The sequence below is a fragment of the Rattus norvegicus genome, chromosome 18 (assembly GCF_036323735.1).
Source record: "Rattus norvegicus strain BN/NHsdMcwi chromosome 18, GRCr8, whole genome shotgun sequence".
Lineage (NCBI taxonomy): Eukaryota > Metazoa > Chordata > Mammalia > Rodentia > Muridae > Rattus > Rattus norvegicus.
Window position 1 is genome coordinate 74,807,962 of NC_086036.1, and position 20,879 is coordinate 74,828,840.

The window sequence follows — 20,879 nt, forward strand, 5'->3', positions numbered from 1 at the left end:
ACACTCTCTCTCACACACACACTCTCTCTCACACACACACACTCATACACACACACACACTCTCTCTCACACACACACTCTCATACACTCTCTCACACACACACTCACACACACTCATACACTCTCACACACACTCTCTCACATACACACACACTCTCTCACACACACTCACACACACTCATACACTCTCTCACACACATTCTCTCACACACACACATGCTCTCACACACACACACACTCTCTCTCACACACACTCTCATACACTCTCTCACACACACACTCACACACACTCATACACTCTCACACACACTCTCTCACACACACACACTCATACTCTCTCTCTCTCTCACACACACACACACACACACACACACACACACCCATGACTACTGTCTACATGCAAACATGCCACACTTAACTACACCATGAAAAGAACAACAACCAAAAAAGAGACAGTAGAAAGAAAGACACTAGAGAGAGCCAACAGTGCAGTCCAGAGCAAAATTGGAGCCAGGCACATGTAGGATGATGCCAAAGAGCAAAGTGATGTTGGCTAAGGGTGTGGCAACCAGTGAGACAGGTGAGAAGGACGGCAAATAAAAGGTTACAGCTGGATCGTGAAGTCCCTGAGTGACAGTGAGTTTGGATTTCATCTGACAAGTAATAGGGAGTCACTGGGGGAATGAATGCTATCAAAGATCGGTTTTAGGGCAATGCAGCCCTCTCTTCATGCCAGAATTAGGAAATCTAAGAGTAAACAGAGAGCTGCCCCTGCTGCCCCTGCTGAAATCTGACTGTGCTTCCTTGAGGACCAGGTAGAGCTCAGGGTACAGTAGGAGTTTCTCATAACAAGCATTAGTGACAAAACAAGAAGGTCATTACACATAGCCCCAAGCTTCCCAAGCACCCATCCACACTACACTGAGTCCCATCTCAGACCATATTAGCTACTAAGTTAAACAAGTGTCTACTCAGCCCAAACCCGTCTCCACAGAGCTCTCTCTGCACTGACATTTTCATAGAATCGGTTCTTACGTTTGCAGTCACTATTCCGTGCAATCTTCAGCATTTGACTGGTCCTATCTGAATGTTTATGCCACAGATGAAAAAAATAACAAGCCAAACAGACCCTGAACTGTATAGGGTTCCCTGTGTCCAATGCGGCACAAGCTGACTCCCACAACTGTACATTATTCCCCAGTGTGTACATCTCCATCGTAACAACTTTACAGACTCTAGGTGACAGCTCTTACTTCCTGGCCAGAGTTACATTTTGCCAGGCTGTATAGACTGACACTAAATGTCAGTCTTTTATTGTCTTCCACTTGTTTTGAGTAAATAAATCTTACTTTTCTAATATAACAGCAATGCATTCACAGGCTGAGGCCAAGCACAGCTGAATAACGCTTAGGTTCACCTCACTTCTACACTGAGTTGTACTACTTGGTCTCTAGAACTTCCTTCTGAATGAAAATGTGTTCATCCAGAACGGCTATTCAAAGTCCTTCTCCAACATTAGCTCCACCCACTCAGTCAATCTCCACCCACCCCAGTCAAGCTCCACCCACCCAGGAAGCCCCAGTCAAATTTCCTGCCTATCCTGGGATATTGATCCAGACACTGTGCCCACGTCAACCTCATCACTTTAGAAACCTCAACTAAAAGAGCTTTCAAAATCACAGAGCAAAGAAACCTAACCTGTCTGTTGACTTCTCCAGCCCACAAAGCTGCTGTTCTTCAGTCGCACCAGCAAATACCTGCAGGCCTACACACACACTGAGTTTTGTGGTTAAGTCTGGGAATGACTGCAAGTCCTTTTGTGAAAAGCCCTTGCCAACACACACTTGTAAGCACAGTCACACACTCAAGAGACAGGGGAGCCCGAGCAAGGCGAAAGCATCTTGATCTGCTCCCTTCCTGCCACCAGCGGCTGACTCAGAGCGGGCCGCCCAATGGACACTCTGCCCTTGGTTCCCTGCCCGCAGGGCTGTCCACGCAGAGATGAAAGGTTGTTTAGGAAATAAGTCTTCAGCAGGTCCGAAGAAGCGGTTGAGCAAAAATAGAGCAGAGTCTTAGAACGCTCAATAAGACCAAAGTGTGGCAATGAGGTCTCTACTCTTGGCTCTGGCACAAGGCAATGAGATGCTCGCCCTGCTAAGTGCCTGATTCCCTGCTTCCCTCAACAAGGAAGGAGCACTCCCCGTTGAGCAGCTTTAGTATGCGCAGCCATAGGCCTATAGGGACACTTCAAATTGAACAGTTTGAACCCACAGCACTATTTCTGTAGTGCTCAGGGAAAACACACGTGACTAGGTGGCGCTTACACCCAGGGGAGTCCTAAACAGTATCTCCCCCCTCCCTCCCAACGCTGAAAGATAGAGAATTTCCCTGTCTGAAGAGTATGCTCCACCTGCCGCCTGGGAAACTTACTTATTCTGAGCCTGCGTGTAGGATATAGTGTCAATTCTGAATCTGCACAAACTGAGCCAGGGTTTCAGTGGCCAGTCCAGGACTTTGGCTTTCCTCAAGCTCCCAGGTACTGTATGGGCTGGAATGACAGCCATTTCTGTTCCATACACTTTGCTTACAAGTGCCTTGACCACCAGGAGCTCTCAATCTGCAATTGCAAGTATGTCCTCCCTAGAAAGCTTCTTAGTCTCTTAATGATAGGCATCCACTGCATTTGAACCATTTGCCATCCCAGCGCTCAGCACAGCATCAAACCCAACAGGCATTCAAGACCTTCATGGGACTGACTAGATCCATGAGAAACTGAGCTTGGCGTCTCAGATTCATCCACCTCTCTGGTTGGTTGGCTCCCAGATCCCCATCCACATACTGGCCACTGCCACCTTGACTACCGCTTTCCAAACTTACAATATGGCGGAAGCCGACAAAGCCCTTAGTGTATTCAACAGGAGTCAAAAGGTATGGTTTGTGGGTTTCATTCTGCCTCTTGGGAAGTCTCATGAGGCCCCTGTCAATCTTAGTGGCTCAGCAGCAATATGGAAAAGTTCTGTCTTTCTTATCTCCCTCGTTGGGGCATAATTTTCATGGACTTGTTGACAGTTAAGCTCTGTGTTAAAATAAACTTTTCCAAAGCACACATACCTCACAGGCTTTTAAGACAAACAGTAGGAAATACTAGCAGGTCCTCCCTTCTCATTCCTACCTGCCTCCACCGTCAGATCTCCCTAGACTTCAGTGCAAAGTCCCACAGGATGAGGGACTCCCTTCTCTGTTTGCAAGTAGAAAGTACGACTAGCCTGACTCTATATTCTTGGGTCACAACTTTTTTTTTTTCAAAACTCTTCTGAATATCTGCTGGCATTTGAAAAAATGGAAGTTGGAAAGGTGTCACCATTTTTTTTCTGGGTACAAAACATGCTTTATGATTTGTTTGATTGGGTGTTTGGTTTAATAAAATGTGGTCCTCTCTCCCCTGTAGCCGTGTAGGTCATCTCCGACTCACAAATGTCATTCACAATTACTCCCCCAGTTATTTCTTTCCATTAAGTGATCTTGGCTTCCAGGTTCTAATGTTTAGCTTGGGATTCTTCTCTTCATTCACTTCCCTAATATCTATCTATTTTCTTTCTCTTTCTCTTTCTTTCCTTCCTTCCTTTCTTCATTTTTTCCTGTGTCTTATTTTTTTCGCCTATGCTCACCTCCTGCAGCTGGAGAAAACCTTCTTGCCAGATTCTAACAAGACAATGTCTGATGCTGGAAATAGGGTTAGTTAACCATTCGTTCTCTTGTATCTGCTGAAGGAAGGCATGGAAGTCATAGCAGACTCTCATGCAATTCTGCACATACCTGGGATCCTCCTCCAGCCTCTCCAAGGGAAAGGCAAAATGAGATCAAATGTCTGTTCTCTGATTTGTTCAAGTCTGGACTCTGTTTCTGTGCTTCTGTGGGACATAGCATGCCCTTCCTGGCACTTCCAACATCACTGAGGCCTGGGTCACTCTTAAGCTTTACCTCAACTTCCTCAGTAGCCCCTAGAGCTTTGAAGGGAACAGTCAAGCCTGTTTCAAGTACCCTGCTATCCCCAGTGTCGGCCACGGTCCCTAACACATGGCGAAGGGCCCTAAGTCCTCTATGCAGTGAATGTTGAAGGAACGGCAGTGTGGAAGCACTTTGACTTGGAGTAGCTCTGAGTGATGGCTCTTGAAACCTTCCCTGCTGTCAGAATTCCTGGAATAAATGGTCCATAAACACTGTAAATGGATCCAGTGACCCAACACATACCTGACTCTCAATCAGCAGCAGTGAAGATAGCCCCACACCACAGTTTGCTGATGCTGCGTGTCTGTCTGCAGCTCGCAGCAAAGGACAAAGCGCTAACCCAGCAGCCTCTACTTGGTGTCCCACACACCTGTGAAGTCCTTTCCAAGCCACATTTTACCTCCTCGAAGAAGCTTTGTTTGCATTCTATACACAACACATCTTCCAGTGAAAGCCCCTGAGTTCCCTTGGCAGGCATTTCTTCTCTACGAAAGGCCCTTAGTTCCCCTGACTTGAGGGCCCTCGTTTCTACAGGTTTAGCTCTAAGTTATCTCAAGAACTGGGTCAAGTTTCACCTCCATCCCGGAGGCTAGCGGAATTTACTTTTAACTTCACTCATTGAATACACTTGCATGCACATACACACATACACACACACACACACACACACACACACACACACACACACACACACACAGAGAGAGAGAGAGAGACAGAGACAGAGACAGAGACAGAGACAGAGAGATAGAGACAGAGACAGACATATAGAAGGGGGTCTTCTCAATCCCTTAGGTATTTTACCAACAAGGCACTTGACAAACTGCTTCAATATTTCAGTATTGTTTACCTTGTCCACAGGATCTGGGCCACTACATACCTTAGAGTAGATTGAACATACAGAAAAATTGTCCAATAGGAGATGTTTCAAGGCCACACTTCTCCTGTAAAAGAAGAGTGGACGAAGCAGGAACGGGGGCGGGGGTGTCAGAGGATCAGGTCATTTAGCCTCTTGTTCCATTAGTGACTGTACTCGGTGAGGTATCTTTAAGCCATTCAAATCTCATTTGAAAAGTGGGTAATAATCCTACCTCAGGGGCTTCTAGAAGAAGTAATTGAAGATTAAATATTAAATGAGATCATAATTACCTGGGATCACCTTAGTGCATGCTCACATTTTTTGTTAAACTTGACTTGGTCCCCTGGAATGTGTCAGCCAAGTTATAAATTGGCTAAGTGTTGCCCTCTCTTCTCAGATCCCGAGGAAAACCCTGTGGCCCAGGGGTTAGAACCCAGACTTCACCACACTCATACATAATGGAAAGCACACCCAGACAGCTGAGTTTAACATGCTAACTTGGGCGTTCTGCTGTTCTTTATTGACAGCTTGTCTCACAGAGGATATACCACTGGGTTCAGTCAGAAAACGCTGCTATCTTCATTTAATGAGTAAAGGGGAGGTCACGAAGTGAGCCCCATCCCCCCTTCCAGCCTGCCATTGCTAGACTGAACCTTGTCTGCTTAGAAACCAGACGATCTTAAAAGGGGGCGGGGGGTTGGTGTCTTCCATTGTTTTATTGGCTCCTGTTAGTTCTCCAGCTCTGGCTAAGTAGGATGAGATGAACCGAAACTTAAGCACAGGACATCAGATCTTGTGCATAGGAACTCAATAACAGGGGACAGATCTGGATCAAGGGCTTAGACTAGGCACGCTATTGACTAACAATTCTGACCTTAGCTACCTTCTCACAATGGCACAATCACATGAGTCTTGGGGATTGGTGTCTGGGACCCATCCCCAAGTTTGCATGCTCGGTTTCAGCCACAGCAGCCTACTTGCTGTCACAATTCCTCCATGGGGCTAGGGAAAGAACACTATCACAGTACAGAGGACTGGCTGGGTTCTTACCGTGACTATCAGTTTAATTCATATGCAGCTTCTGATGCCATAATCCTGTTCTTGATGTAAACATTATATACACATAAGAACAAGGACCCAGGAAGGTTAGTAATTTTCTCCAGGGCACACATTTCTCATGCCAAATCCACAGTTGAGTTCAGATATATACTAGTGCAGTAAAGAATAAGGTTTGGGGGGGCTGGAGAAATGGCTCAGTGGTTAAGAAAACTGACTGCTCTCCCAGAGGTCCTGAGTTCAATTCCCAGCAACCACATGGTGGCTCACAACCATCCGTAATGAGATCTGATGCCCTCTTCTGGAGTGTCTGATGAAAGTTACAGTGTGATCATATAAATAAGTAAATCTTTTTTAAAAAAAGAAAAAAGAATAACGTTTTAGTCAACAACAGACTTCATGTGTGGTGGTGGTCCCATATAGCTGTTATGTAGATAAAAATGTATCACCTAGCAAAAACTTGTATCACCTAGCAAAAATGTATCACCTTGCAAAAGAATGTGTCACCTGGCAAAAGAATGTATCACCTAGCAATGATGCCATCATTGTAGTATTAGTATTAGTATTAGTATTAGTATTAGTATTAGTATCATTATCATTGTAATTTATTTTGAGTTTTTGAGACAGGGTCTCTCTGTGTAGACCTGGCTGGACTGGAACTCACAGAGATCAGCCTACTTCTGCCTCCAGAGTGCTGGGATTAAAGTCGTGTGCCACCATTGCCGAGATTCATAGTACTATTATAGGACATGGTATTACTCAAACTTTTAATGTGACCCGGCATGAACACACCTACTCCAATGCCTGTCACACAATATCACAGCATAAAACATTATGCATTTTACATAAAGCATAGCTGTAATCATGAAGGGCTTTGCCACTAGTTCAGGTCCCTCTCTATTCTATACCTGAACTGACTGGATTCTTTCTGACTATAGAAAGTTTGCTACGAAGCTGTATGTCAGTCACACCAGTCTGCTCGCGGCAGTCTCAGCCTTCTCACAGCTCTATCTCCCGAAGGCATCCAGAGGCCTCCTTCCATGATTACCTTCTACCATGGAGGTTTATACAAGATCACACTGTTCTTTGCACACCTACCAAATCACCTAACAATGAAATTCTCAGAACCACTGTGTCCTCATTGTTTGTTAATGCATATATATATATATATATGTATATATATATATATCTTATGTTATGATCTATCTAAAATACAAAGGTGAAAAATGCCCATACTTGCTTCTACTCAGAGAACTCCTACACCTGACTTGCCACATCCCATCCCATCTTCAGTATCAGATTTCTCGTCCACTCATCCCATTCACTACCCAGATTCTTACAGAGGAAAGAAGTTACACTTACGCCATGATAGCTAACTAGAGGGATCACAGTAGACCTGTTAGAAATTATTGTGATCTCAGCATTTCCTATCCAAGCAGGGTGGGATCCACATTCCAAAGATGCTTCTTGTGTACTTTAAGGATGCAGTTTTATATATCTATAAATTTTAATTTGATTTAATCCAGAGGTGTGGCCACTTTACACACGTGAAAAGTTTAGGGATTGTTGAAATCGCAGAGAGAGTCCCTTATGGATCCAAATGTTCTTTAACTTATAACATCACCGAACTCCAAAGAGTCAGCATTAATAATCACTTGCAGTCCAGTCATCCACCAGTCATATGTAAAATGGGAATGAAAGGGGCATTTTTTTTTCTTTTGTAAGAATGATGGGAGCCAACTGAATGAGAGAACATAGAGGCAGAGTTCCTTAATCTTTCTAGAAAAGCCCTCTGATGTGGAATAGAATGTTGGGTCTAGGGCAAACGCTTCATTCCCTCAAATATCTGATTCGGCAATTCCTTTGTGCATTGTCCTCTGAACAAACGCGTAGTTTGACACAACTTATACTTCTGCAATAAAGAAAATGCTAAGCTTACCACAGAGCTGAACAAATATTATCTCCATTTCCCTCCTTCTGTAACAATTCTTTTCCAGGTATCCGAAACTGCCATTTAAACATCACACTGTAACTGAAACTAGTGTGTCCTCCTGAAGTTATGCTTAAATGCCTAAAGAGAACGATCAGAGCCATGGAGTATTTTGTGCTAGAGAAGGGCCAACCCTCAGTCCAAACGTTAATATACCATGCTGTTGTCTGTTCTAAACATACTTCTTTTGAATATCAGACTGCAATAGCTGGTGAAGGGGAGAGCTTAGGGGAGGGCAGCATGGACAGAGGTCAGAGGTCTTCTCTGTGCTACACTCATGGGCATCTCTGAATTGTACACCCTACTTCCTTTCAAGCCTGCACTCCTAGCATTTGGGAAACTGATCTTGGCTCCTTGGCTCAGCTGCAAGAACCTAGAGCCTTGGGCCTGCCTATCCCTTCCACCTTGGTGCCTCCTCTTGCAGAGTACTCTGTTGATCCAATCCTTCTCTCCCTTGTCCATTCCCAAATGGAGGATCCTGTTAGACTGCACCAACCCAACTGAGACCATCCCTTTGTTCTGGGTGACACTCAAGTCACACACACTCTTTGAAGCTTTCTCAGCCCTACCTTGGTAGTGATACTTGGACTCCTCCTGCACACAGTTTTTAGTCCTCAATCTAACAGCTTTCTACAGCATGTGACTAGCATTTATTTCCTCAAGGTCATTCTAAATCCATACATCAAGTCACCTCAGCTCACTTGTGTCACTTCATCAAAGGTCCTCTGCCTCTAAGAAAGTCCTCCAACCAATACATCCCTCTTGAATCCTACCCTCACTACACCTTAGCATGGATCACACTATTAGCAAAACTCTACTTCCTAACTTAGTTCAAGAATGATAGTTTCCACTTTAGCATCCTTTCAGCAAGAGCAAAAGTACCATCTTGCAGCAGTCCTTTGCCATCCAAGAGTACCAAGGAGAAAGCCCCATAAGAACTGTAATGCTAAGACTTCAAAATTATTGGTGGCCAAAACCACAATGTAATGAGAAGGGGGGAGGCCCAAGGTGTTTTCATGTCAAAGCCTCCTTCCTAGCCACTTGTGTTGTGATTTTTAAAGAGAAACTTAAACAACTGTAGGTCATGGGCATAGCCAGGAACGCAAACATAGAATTTGTCACCCAGGATTTCTTATACTTCTCCAAGAGTATGATTCTTGTCTTAGCTAGGATCTCGATCACTGTGAAGAGACAGTATGAACAAGGCAACTCCTCTACAGGGTAACATCTAGTTGGGGCTGGCTTACAGGTTCAGAGGCTTGGCCCATTGTCAAGGCAATATCTAAGCAGGCAAGGTGCAGGAAAGGTTTCTGAGAGCTCTACATCTTGTTCTAAGGTGACCAGGAGAAGACTGTCTTCCTAGAAGCTAAGAACAGGGTCTCAAAGCCCACACCCACAGTGACACACTTCCTCCAACAAGGCCACATCTCCTAATAGTGCCCCTCCCTGGGCCAAGCATATTCAGACTATCATAATTCCCTACAACAGGCATTCCCAAGCTACTAGGTTGGATCCATCAAATTCAATTAAAACCATCTCTGTAGCCCTCCAGGCCCCAAGGGACTTCAAACATTTCCTTTCCGCTGACCGAATGATTCACTGGCACCTAAGGATAATAATAAAATAAGAATAGTAGAACTTTTCACACAATTTGCTTGCCATTTCTTTCCTTCCATGTTCACCCCAAAGTGTTTAGAAGTTCCTGGTGTTAGGAACCATAGCTCCCGCTAGCTTTTCTTTCTAAGAGTTTACCTGGTTTGCTACAAGATAACCCAGGAAAACTCACGAACCTGTTACGGTACCTCAAGACCAAGATTCATTTCCCTGACCCCACCCCAATCCAACCGTGCAGAAATATGTGGCTTTGGATTCCTTCTGACACCACAGCATAGACAAAGCAACCCAGGAGCCATTAAAACGAATAAACAAAAAATCCCCACAGACTTCCAGTGGGAGAGCAGACAAGTCCTGTGAGGAGAGAGTGGCAACCCAGAAGTAGACACGCTGCCCTTGCTTTAAAGCTCCCAAGGAGTTGCATCATGAAATGATACCGAGACCCAAGAAGTGAAAATAAGGCACCTTCAACAGAGATCCCAAGAGATCCCAGCAGAGATCCCAACAGAGATCCTAACAGAGATCCCAACAGAGATCCCAGCAGAGATCCCAACGGAGATCCCAACAGAGATCCCAGCAGAGATCCCAATGGAGATCCCAACAGAGATCCCAGCAGAGATCCCAGCAGAGATCCCAACGGAGATCCCAGCAGAGATCCCAGCAGAGATCCCAGAAGAGATCCCAGCAGAGATCCCAGCGGAGATCCCAACAAAGATCCCAGCAGAGATCCCAGCAGAGATCCCAACGGAGATCCCAGCGGAGATCCCAACAGAGATCCCAGCGGAGATCCCAACAGAGATCCCAACGGAGATCCCAGCAGAGATCTCAACAGAGATCCCAATGGAGATCCCAGCGGAGATCCCAGCAGAGATCCCAACAGAGATCCCAGCAGAGATCCCCGATGCCTACAGGGCACACAGGAGGCAGAAGCTGAGCTCCAGAGAGGATGACTTTGAACTTTTCAGAGGTGACTTTGTACCATCTCCTTTGTGACAAATGAGTTATTTCACAGAAGAGGCCGGAGGTGTCAAAAGCAGCAACCGGGCCAATTTAACCCTTTGTTTCCTTCCACATTCCTTTTTGTGGTGTTGCTTCATACTTCCCTTCCCTTCCCCATCCTTACCTCACCCGCCTCCCCCTTTCCTGCAAGCTTGTTCTTCTGCTCTAATTGGGGAGATTCTGATTTAATTTACCCCAGGGCACCAACTTCCCCTTCTCTAAGTCTTTCAACCACATCCAACACCAAGCAAAGTGCCGTAGTTCTCTAGGGGATTGCTTTGGACAGTCTTCTCAGTGTCATTAAGTGAGTTCGAGGAGCACTTCACTTTAAAGGAAAAGTTTTTAGATCTCTTAGACCCATCTAGCTCTAGAGTCCTGGAATTTCAGATGGGACCGCCTATATCGGTCTTGACCTTTTCCCTGTCATATAGTAAAGCTAAGAAGAACTTCCGCGGGACTTGATCCTACTAATGGATGGCCAGCACAAGCTGAGGTCTACAGGCCAAAAACTCCAAATTCCCTTCTATGTTGCTTTCTGCTTCTTCTCTTTTCCTGTGTAGTCAGGTTTGCTCTGTCACTAAGGACCAGAGAAGCGGGCCAGCTGAAGAGGATGGATTGGTTAAGTGGCAAAAGGACTGTGGAAAACAGGTCACACGGCTGAAATTTTCAACGATCAAGAGTTATGAGGGATAGAACGAACGGTGAGGACACTTAATAAACATTCGATTAATGGATGGATGAGTGGAACCACTGCCTGGAAAGACACCCATGTGGTAAAATACCACTCATTACCTCTTGGGTGTTGAGAGAGAAGCTAAGATTGGGTGATTTCCAACTGCCAAAACTATAAAAAGCTATTTAACATAACTAGTCATTATTCACTTCAAGAGGTCCTCCGATGTTGCTTCACTTTGCAACCGTTTGGTATACTTTAAAAACATGTACTCTCAGTAGTCTAACTCCACATAGATTGTGTGATGCATTCACACAGCAAAAGGCAATCCTAAATGGGCCCAGGGCTTTGAGAGGCAAGTGTGCACCTTGCCTGGGGAGGTCTACAGTTAGGGGAAGGCGGGGCAAGAAGCATCAAAGCAGCACAGCTGGATGCCAAGGCCACACCACAGACCTGAAGTGTTCTGGTCTAGGAAAAATCGGCTGGAAGCTGTGTCCTCATTGAGGAACCACAGTGGTGTCAGCTGTTCTAACCTGGTAGACGCTCTGGTTAGACAGGACCAGTCGGCCACCTTCCCGATGGGATCTGGCAATGGAAGGAGTGGAGATGTTAAAGAGGATGGGAGCAGAGAATGCTCAATGTTATCCAGAACCCAACCTGAAGTGGGGTGAGCTGCTACAAGTGGGGTTTACTGTATGCTGAACACTAAGGAAAATACTGTTAAACCAGGACAATGAGCACCCAGGTGTCACGAGGGAGAAGGAAAGAGGAACACAGAAGACTCCAGGAGCCAAGAGAAGACAAAGAACATTCTAGACTCTAGGAAGTTTCCTGGATCTGGGAAAAGACACTTCTGCTATCAGCATTTCTCTTTAGAGAGCTTAAAAAATCTGTTGGGTGACAATTGTCAACCCTATGGGACCCTGATGGGAGACTATCTCTTTACCCGCTGTGTCTCTTCCCTGCAGGTTGTCATCCTTTTCCCTTTCTGCTAATTCTTTACTGAAAGAGAAGGTCCCAATAGAGAATGTCCCAAGCACTAATATTTCCTTGAATCCAACTGGACTGGCCACCTCATGAGACTCTGAGTCATACACAGCTTCGGTTCAACGTACAGCCAATCATACAACCCATACATGGTTGAGTTGAGACGCTCACCTGACCCATCAGTTGACAGGTATATAAGTTTGTTGAACTACTAGACACAAGGGCTTTCTGGTTGTTCCTTATAAAGTGGGCTGTGGCTACGATAATCTCAAAATCAGTTTCCAAGAGGCAGCTCAGAAAATGTCCAAGAGTTTAGGGACAGAAATTATCTGGAGAAATTACCTAGAGTAACTTAACTCATAACCTCTAGGACATGGGGGACAGAGACATCTTTATCCCTACGACGTCCCTGGCTAGGTCACTGAGACCCAAAGAGGCTATGTAAGTTACAGGGCCATTTAGCTGGGAAGTAACATGAATGGATCCACAAACAGATCTTGCCACATCAATTGTGAAGCTGCTCGCATGGCCCCAGATCAACCACTAACTTGTATCACTTCAGGCAACTGTTGCCTTATCTTCTGAGCGGGGACAAATATTTCTTTGGTTTCTTGCCCAGGAAGATCTAAGGGGGTGGCTAGGATATGAAGATATTTTTGAAATGAACAAAGTTCTATGCATATGAAATGGAACCTCTTTGGTGGAAAAAGTCAACTCGGGTCAAGATAATTCTCTGAACAAAGGTCACAATTTACCCTCTCTCTTGCCTCTCTATTTGGAAAGGCTGAGCTCCTGGGCACCCAAGAGTCCACTCAGCAACTCTGTGTTACATGGGGTTATGTTTGATAGCTTACTGTAGTCCACCATAGTTCTAGGGAGGGGGTTGCTGCTTTCTCCTAAGCCAGTGTTTCAAACTGTGGATTGAGATTCCCCGCTAGGGATCATCAGATATCCTGCATATCAGGCATTTACATCACAATGAAAAACACTAGCAAAATTACAGTTATGACACAGCAGTGAAATCATTTTAGGATTGGGGGTCACTACAACAGGAAGCATGGCAGCATTAGGAAGGTTGAGGAGCACTGCAAGGGAACCTGTGGGCTTCAGGGGTGATCACGTTCTTCACAACACTAGCATCACTGGCACTGAACAGCGAGTGTGCAGTTGCTGGTCTCGAAAGCAAAGACAGTTAAAAATGCTTGCCCTGCCTTAGACCACACCCTTCCTTCACTGGGGAAAAAAAAAAAACTCAAAACAGGAATAGAACAGGAAACCTGATCTGCCCCGTACCTATGAAATGCATAATTAAAAAGTCAAACAAATCCTGGCATTTATTTCATTCTGACCTGATGTGTCTAAGAGGACATAAAAATCTATTAGGAAGACTAAGTGGAAATGGGAACTTAGAAGGATAGCACAGATAAGTTTCAGACTCGTGGCTCCATGCACTTTCTTTTTAGCATTTATCAAGGCTTAGGCTGGCCTTCCCCTGCGCTAAGAGCCCACAGAACACCTCGAATGGTAGCACAGGCCTTTAATCTACAAATTTGAGAAACAGAAGCAAGTGGGCCTGTATGAGGTTCAAGACTAGCCTGGTCAACATAGTGGGTTCTACACCAGCTATGATTTCACAGTGATACCCTGTGAATAATAATAATAATAATAATAATAATAATAATAATAATAATAACAATAATAATCAATAATAACAATTCAAAAGGAAGAAAATAATTTACAAAATAAGAGCTCTGCCCCCAACACACACACACACACACACACACACACACACACACACACACGGCACAGAATGCAAAAGGGGAGAGAGAGAGAGAGAGAGAGAGAGAGAGAGAGGGAGAGAGAGAGAGAAAGGGAGGGAGAGAGAGAGAAGAGAAGAGAAGAGGAGAGGAGAGGAGAGGAGAGGAGAGGAGAAGAGAAGAGAAGAGAAGAGAAGAGAAGAGAAGAGAAGAGAAGAGAAATGGTGATAGCACTCCTTACTCAATTCTGGTACAACCATCATTTAGGTAAAGTTTAGATGCTAATGCCCACCAAAGGTCCATGTATTAAAAGGGTGGTGTTGTGCATTGGTTTTCGCCCTGATGTACAGCCTCACCAGAAGCACAAAGCATGAACACGAATGGAGCCTGAACTGTCACTTTTTAAAATTGTAAAAACAACAACAACAAAAATAGGTTTCTCCTTGCAAGCTATCCCATGTTTTTATCATCATTGATAAACCTAACTTCATAACACGCTGGAAGACAGGAATAGAATTAAATGTTGTCCCCTTCCTCACAGCAACCTGCCAAATGGGCCAAGTGGCTTTCAGTGAGGACTTTCCGAGGATGTCTTCTTGATCCAATGCTGCGAGCACTCCAGACGTTTCCTTGCCCCATGCTTGTAGGATTTCTTTCATACCGCCAGTCTCTGAAACAAACCCTATCAATCCAGTATTAAGCTCTGAGATCCCTTACACAAAGCTAATGTGTTAATAATAATGTACCCTGTTCTTCTGGCATGAGTAAAGCTGAAGCAACTTGAAATGCCATCAGAAAAAAAAAAAGAAAAGAAAAAAATTATTTATTTCTCATCCCTGAGCATCCCAGAAAACAGAATTTCATTGGCTGGGTCTGTCTTCAATAGCTTTCTGGTTTTAATTAAAGCTTCAAGTCTCCAAGGAAGAAACTGGCATTCTGGGAGGCTAAGGAAAGCCCAGCCAAGTTTTAGTGTCTCCACAGGACCCCAGAAAGGATGTTCTACACATCTGAGTGGATTCTGCTATTCTCCTTGCCTGTGCTACAGAAGCTTCATGGCAGAGATTGTAGTCTGCCTGTAAGTCAGGACCACTTTGCAAGAACGCCCCTCTCCTGGATGGACAGTTTTGTTCTACAGACGTTAATGACCTGGCCCCTAATGGAATTCAAACTTAAGGTAACAGCAGAAAAGGGATGGGAAACCCAGAGGAGAGCGCTCACCTATTTATTTCTTCTTTAGCATTATTCCTTCTCCTAACTCTCTCCACTGGCCATTTTTAAATTAAATTCTACAATGACCCTAAGCTCTGCTTTTTCCCTCTCCCCTTCCTTCACAAGATTTAGGTACTTTTCAAAGTAGCTTCCTGTGAGGAAAGGCAGTTTGGGACCAGCTGCCCTCCTGGCAGCAGCAACTGTTTGCTTCCCTTGGGGATAGCTCCAGGCTTCCCAAGGGACACCTAGAACTGAGCCTCAGGCAAGGCCTTCCTATGTAGCGTTCTGATGTTACGATGAAAAAGATCAGATTACAGCCTTGTGCCGGCTGGGCTCCTCATAAGCTCAGGAGGTGGTTATTTCCTTCCCCGGCCCCCTTCCTAAGCAATACCACTGCCTGCGATGCCCCTTCCATCCCCTTCCAGCCAACCCTTCCCCCTCCTCCACTTTGTTTATTCCAGTGACACATCTATTTTCCTGCTCAGAGACGAGTCCCTTTCCCTCTGTCTCCGACTGACTGCCGGTGATCCCCACCTCCTCCCTGGCTCAGCTCAGGTTACTAAAGTGGCCGCAGCTTGCACCGCCCAGCTCCAACTGCAGTTCAACTTCCTCAAACTGGGACTTTTCTCTCTCTCTCTCTCTCTCTCTCTCTCTCTCTCTCTCTCTCTCTCTCTCTCTCCTTTCTTTCCCTCTTTCTTTCACAGGGGAAAAGGATTATGTGATAAGCAACAGCGTAATATCTAGCCTCAGAATTTTCTTAGACTACATTTCCTACAACCACACTTGCCCTCTTACTCCTTTCTGATTAGCCTGTGACACTTTTTTTTTAACATCCCTTTGCTGGTAACCAGCAATGAGATGGAGCACAGGCTAGAAACACTGTGCCTTCAGTGTGACTCTGAAACCTGGAAATCCCACTCAGGGCAAAGAGATCAGCCTCCTTCCAGGAGTTTAAGGTCAGTGGAAGGAAGTCACAGAAGTCAAGAGAAGAGGGAGGCAGCATGGTAAACTGGCTGCATCCTAAAGGTTGTAAACTCTCTCCTCCCCCTGGCCAGCTGGCACTGCTTTCTCATGCCAGCCAGGCTGCATTTAACTGGGGAAAGTACAGGAAACTCTTGCCTGTGTGCCCAGGTCTAGAGATGTGGCCACACAGAGCATTCTTCCACTCCAGGCCCCTCTTCAGCACAGCACAAGCAAACAGGGGTTTCAAAACTCAGAGTTTGAATGAAACACATGAGGTTTATCTGCAGGCCCTATAAGAGCATGAGGCGTGAGCTCAAACTACCAAAGAGTTTTGGTGACAGCTCCTTTATGAAATCACTTTAAGAGCAAAATCTTTGGGGGGGGTGTGAAACAGGAGGAAGATGGAAAGATGAAAGAAAGAGGAAAGGAAGGCAGTTTTTTTAAAAGAAAGTAAAAGCAGTATTTCCCTGAAGACCATGGACTCGAACCAAACTTCAACAGGAAAGGTGTGGATGTTTGTGGGCAGGAAGACTAGGGGCAGGGAGGAGAATGTAGCTTCTTTAGAATTCTAGAATCACTCCCTCTTACAGGAGAATTTCTGAGGAATAAGGACATTAAAGATGGACATGGACACATGGAGACACACACACACACACACACACACACACACACACACACACACACACAGCCCTGTTAGCGTCAGAAGTCAACCATGAGATTATTGGGAGAGTTTATTTAAAACGGAAACAAATCGGAAATCCTTCCCTCAGCAGTCTGTTCAGACAGATATACATGCTGAGAATCCCACAAAGACACATAAAGAATAAATGCAGCATCAGAGGGGAGTAACTACCCATCCCCATACCCCCAGCATCCCTAGCCTCATCCCCTACAACTTTCCTGATCCACAAGAAAATACTCTAGTTGAGTCCAATTTCAGAACTGTAGTAGCTGGTGCCGATAGGAGGGGGCAGATGGGAGAGTGTCAGAGTAGAAGATAGCATTTCGGCAGTAACTTATTTTTTTTTAGGAGCAGCATGCTCTACTGATCGGAAATTGCAATTACCCAGCAATGCTTCCATCACGACACCAAATGCAGCGTCCCCGTTATCACTGTCTGGCTACAGATCTGCCCACTCCAATTTACCTGACTTGGATTCTCAGGAACTTCGCAGACAGTATTTTGGTCAAAGAGATAATGGTTCGAAAGACAAAAACAATAAATCCATACTGAAGGGCTTCCTTTCCGGAGTGATTTCCCACTGGAAACCACCGAAAGGGAAGCCTGCCGTTAATTCCCAAGCCCTCTGCTCCTGTACAAACGCACACAATGCGTGCTTTCAAAGGGGCATTCTCTGCTTTTAAGGGAATTCCTGCCTTTTCACAATCCCCAGCCCAGAAAGCACAAGAAAGAGACTCAAATCCACTGATTACGATTTTTTTTTTTTTAAGAGAAAAACTAACACACGGCCAGAACGCAAGCACACACCAACCTTCATTGGCTGGACCACTTCTCGCCTGTTCTTCTATTAACGACACGTTAGATTCTGATACATTTAACACCCCCCCTCCCAATCCAACTAGGTTACAATGTAGCTCTCTAGCTCCACTTAACCTGCAAGTTACAAAGAGAGGGGAAAAAATATCCTGCCGCCTCCCCACCCCTTTCCCTACCCCCTCCCTTTCCCCAGTCCACTTCACCAAAGCCAAACCCGCCAGCCCAGGCAGCCGGCAGCAGGACCAAGGGAGGGTGTAGAAGGAGGGGGTGGGGAGGGGATCAGATTAGCCGAAACTCAATAAGCTCCCAGCCCTCCAAGCCCCATGCTACCACCATCACCGCCACCAACGGGCTACTCCAGTTAAGTCAGCACCACTGGCGACCCACCAGCCGGCGGAATCGCGCCCATCCCCGCGCAGCTTCGCGGGGACCTGCATCCCGCCCCCTTGGCCGGGTCCCCCCCACCCCTACTCCAGCCCAGTGCAAAGTCAAAGCCCCGGCAAGGCGACGTGAACTTTTGCATGCATGGCACACACCGCCCCCGGCCCCGGGCGCGCTGGGCCCGCGGCGCGGCGGGAGGCTAGGCGCCCCAGCTCCCGCGCCAAGGTCGCCGCGCTCGCTCACCCATGTCCCGGCGGCTCCGGCTCCGCTGGCCCGGGCGCTCGCTCAGATTCCGCCTCCGGTCGCTCGTCCGAGCCCCCAAAGGTGCTGCTGCGGCAACTCCATAGCGACGAGCATCTGTCAAACGGCGACGCGCGGGGCGGGCCGCCCTCGCTCGGGGGGCGCCGGGGCCCCCGGGCGCGCAGGCGGCGGCGAGCGCCCCGGCCAGCCCCGCGCTTCCCGCCTGCCGCGGCCGCCTCCGCCGCGCCACCGATTTACGGAGAGAGATATCAAGGGGGAAAATGGCGTCTCCGGAGCCCGAGGAGTCCTGGAGTAATCACATTCACACACACGCCCGCCCGCACGCACACACACTCGCACACACTCGCACACAGGCGCGCGGCGAGCCCGGCTAATTTTAGCAGGAACCAAATATAATATACATATATGTACATATACATAAATATGCATATGTACATATATATTATTTAGATTTCCCCATCTCTCCGTTCAATGCTATTTTTTCCCTTTTCTCCAAAGGATGGATTGGAGGGTTACAAAATGTTGCCCGGCTGGGCTCGCAGGAGGCGGCGCGCCGAGGGCTGGGGCGCTTTTGCTGAGCTGTGCAGTTCGGTTCCCGGCGCCCGCCGGCCCTGCCGCCGCTGGTCCGCCCGCGGTCGCTACTGCCGCCGCCGCCGCCGCCGCCGCCGCTCTATGGCCGCGCCCGCCCCGCGCCCCCTCCGCGTCCCCTCGCCGCCCGCCCGCGTCCCCGGCGAGCGCTGGAGTGGGGTCGGGCCCGTGTGCCTGCCTCCCGCGCCCTCTCCGGAGTCCCGGAGTCCTACTGAAAGGAAGGGGGAGGGCGTGCGCGGGGGAGGGGGAGGATTGAAGCGGCCGCGCGGCGGAGCCGACGGGGACTGCCACCCCGCGATCTCTCTCGGAGGGGGCGCGAGAGCCCACACTGCTCGCCCCGCGAGCCCGGGCCGCTCCCCAGCCGGAGCCCAAGGAGGCGCAGCCAGTGAGCGGCCGACGACCTCTCTGTCCCTCCACCGCCCCCCTGGGTAGATTTCGGTCAATTGAAGGGATCTGGGTTCTTGCCGGAGGGGAAAGGAAAACAGTTCGGGGACGCGGATCGGGGACCCCTCGCCGCTCCGGAGCCCCTCCCGCTCCCCAGTGCCCTCGCGGCCCAGTAGCTCCAGCGAGTCGGAGTCTGCCGCGGAGACTGTGCGGCCGCGGGGACCGCCGCGGGCTGGGCGCCGGTTCCCGGGCTCAACACTGCCACTATCTGACACAACAGGAGCAGTGTTGGGGGGAGCTAGCTGCGTGAAGAGACGCGAGACGTGATAGGCTCTCCTAAATGGGTGCTCTTTTTTTTTTTTTTTTTAAACCTGGTAATTACATTTCACTTCCAGAGATTTATATTTTTTGTTAAGCTACTTGTTTGCATTCAGACGTTCACCAGCATCTCTCATTATTCAGTAGAACCGGACCCTTGATGAAGGCAAGGACCAGACAGGGATGACAAATGCACATTGACATACAGGGTGGCAGAAGTGAACAACATGAGAGCAACGTCTTCCTTTCTGACAAAATAAAATAAAATAAAATAAAATACGGCGCTGTTTCAAATCCCTCTGAGAATCTGTATTTGGGTTACAAGGGTCTTTCCAGGACAACTGAGCAATGAAACCCCTCAGGTTTCTATCGATGCCCTGTGACAAAATGAGGTGAATGTGATGGTTTTGGGGGGCACCTACAATGGATCTCTTTTAAACCTCCAGTAAAATGGGAGTTTTGAGAGGGTTCCTGGATCTCATGTTTTCTAAGAGTTTGGGGTCGTTTGGACTGACGAATGGAATGACCCAGAGGTGAGCAAGAGGGCTTCCTTTCACCAAGCCTACCAGCTACTACGGTCCTGCGTTAGTTGATAGTATGAATGCTACCACAGAACTACGCTCAGGCTACCCTTTTACCTGGAGTTTCCAAAGTGAATCAAATTGGTTTCACCGTGGTCTACTTCTCAGAGAACGGCTCTGTTTGGACACGAACTTTTCCCAAAGCTGTCACTGAAAGACTTCAGGGTAGCATTTCAACAGGTCTTTTATCTTCGTTCATATTGGGACGTTATTATTAATTATTTTTTTATAATCTTTAATTATAAAAAAAAAAGAGTAGGGTGGATAGACTGCTAAAGGAGACAGAAACCAAGGCACAGAAGCAAGGTCAAAACCAAACGTACTTTGGATCAAATGGCCGTGAGCTTGTGCTCCCAGACTTCTGAATCCTAGACCTAAACAGAACAGAATCTAAGTCAGTAGTAGCATCCAGTAGGTTTCCCGTCCCTTCTCAAAGGAGAAGGCCACTCAGAAATAGGAATGGCTTTCCCACCCTATATGGCTGGCAGATGTCATAATCAGAAGGGGGAGGGGAGCACGCTTCCTGGTTTGTGTACAGGGTCTTCTTTTCCATCCCGTGACTCCTCGCTTTGAAAGCAAATAGAAGAAACCTGTTCCTTCTTCCAAAATCCACTACAATAGCTCGTTAAGTATAAATGAGTGCAGAGATGGTGTTCACCTGGGAGAATACCTAGTGGACTTCCGTCAGCACAATGTTGAGGAAACGGTAGACTAGCCCAAGCCGTAGAATTAAAGTCACGAATGGACCCTATGTCC

At 47.0% G+C, this 20,879-nt stretch overlaps 2 protein-coding genes across 4 annotated transcripts in view; one reads left to right on the plus strand and one right to left on the minus strand.

Annotated features, from left to right (window-relative positions):
* Setbp1 (SET binding protein 1) overlaps positions 1 to 19,494 on the minus strand; it is a 361,840-nt gene extending 342,346 nt beyond the window's left edge. The window contains exon 1 of one of the 3 annotated variants that reach the window (NM_001427626.1): positions 18,235 to 19,494. The gene's annotated coding sequence lies outside the window, so the exon portion shown is untranslated. Of the gene's footprint in view, positions 1 to 17,605; positions 17,940 to 18,234 lie in introns of those variants that run through there. The other 2 variants (XM_063277160.1, XM_039097203.2) reach the window with 2 other exon arrangements.
* On the plus strand, positions 2,881 to 18,547 carry LOC120098177 (serine/arginine repetitive matrix protein 5-like). The gene is made up of 5 exons (XM_039097295.1): positions 2,881 to 2,928; positions 3,678 to 3,734; positions 8,992 to 9,131; positions 9,973 to 10,447; positions 17,804 to 18,547. Exons 1-5 carry the CDS (start codon positions 2,881 to 2,883, stop codon positions 18,545 to 18,547), a joined length of 1,464 nt encoding a protein of 487 aa, XP_038953223.1.
* Positions 19,495 to 20,879: the final 1,385 nt, after the last annotated feature.

Bases quoted from the DNA above. Each gene is read 5' to 3' on its own strand.
- LOC120098177 (XM_039097295.1), top strand. From the start codon at position 2,881: ATGGCGGAAGCCGACAAAGCCCTTAGTGTATTCAACAGGAGTCAAAAG. The intron at 3,735-8,991 runs GTTAGTTAACCA...AAACAACTGTAG, and splicing joins TGTCTGATGCTGGAAATAGG to GTCATGGGCATAGCCAGGAA. The intron at 9,132-9,972 runs GTAACATCTAGT...CCGAGACCCAAG, and splicing joins CAAGGCAACTCCTCTACAGG to AAGTGAAAATAAGGCACCTT.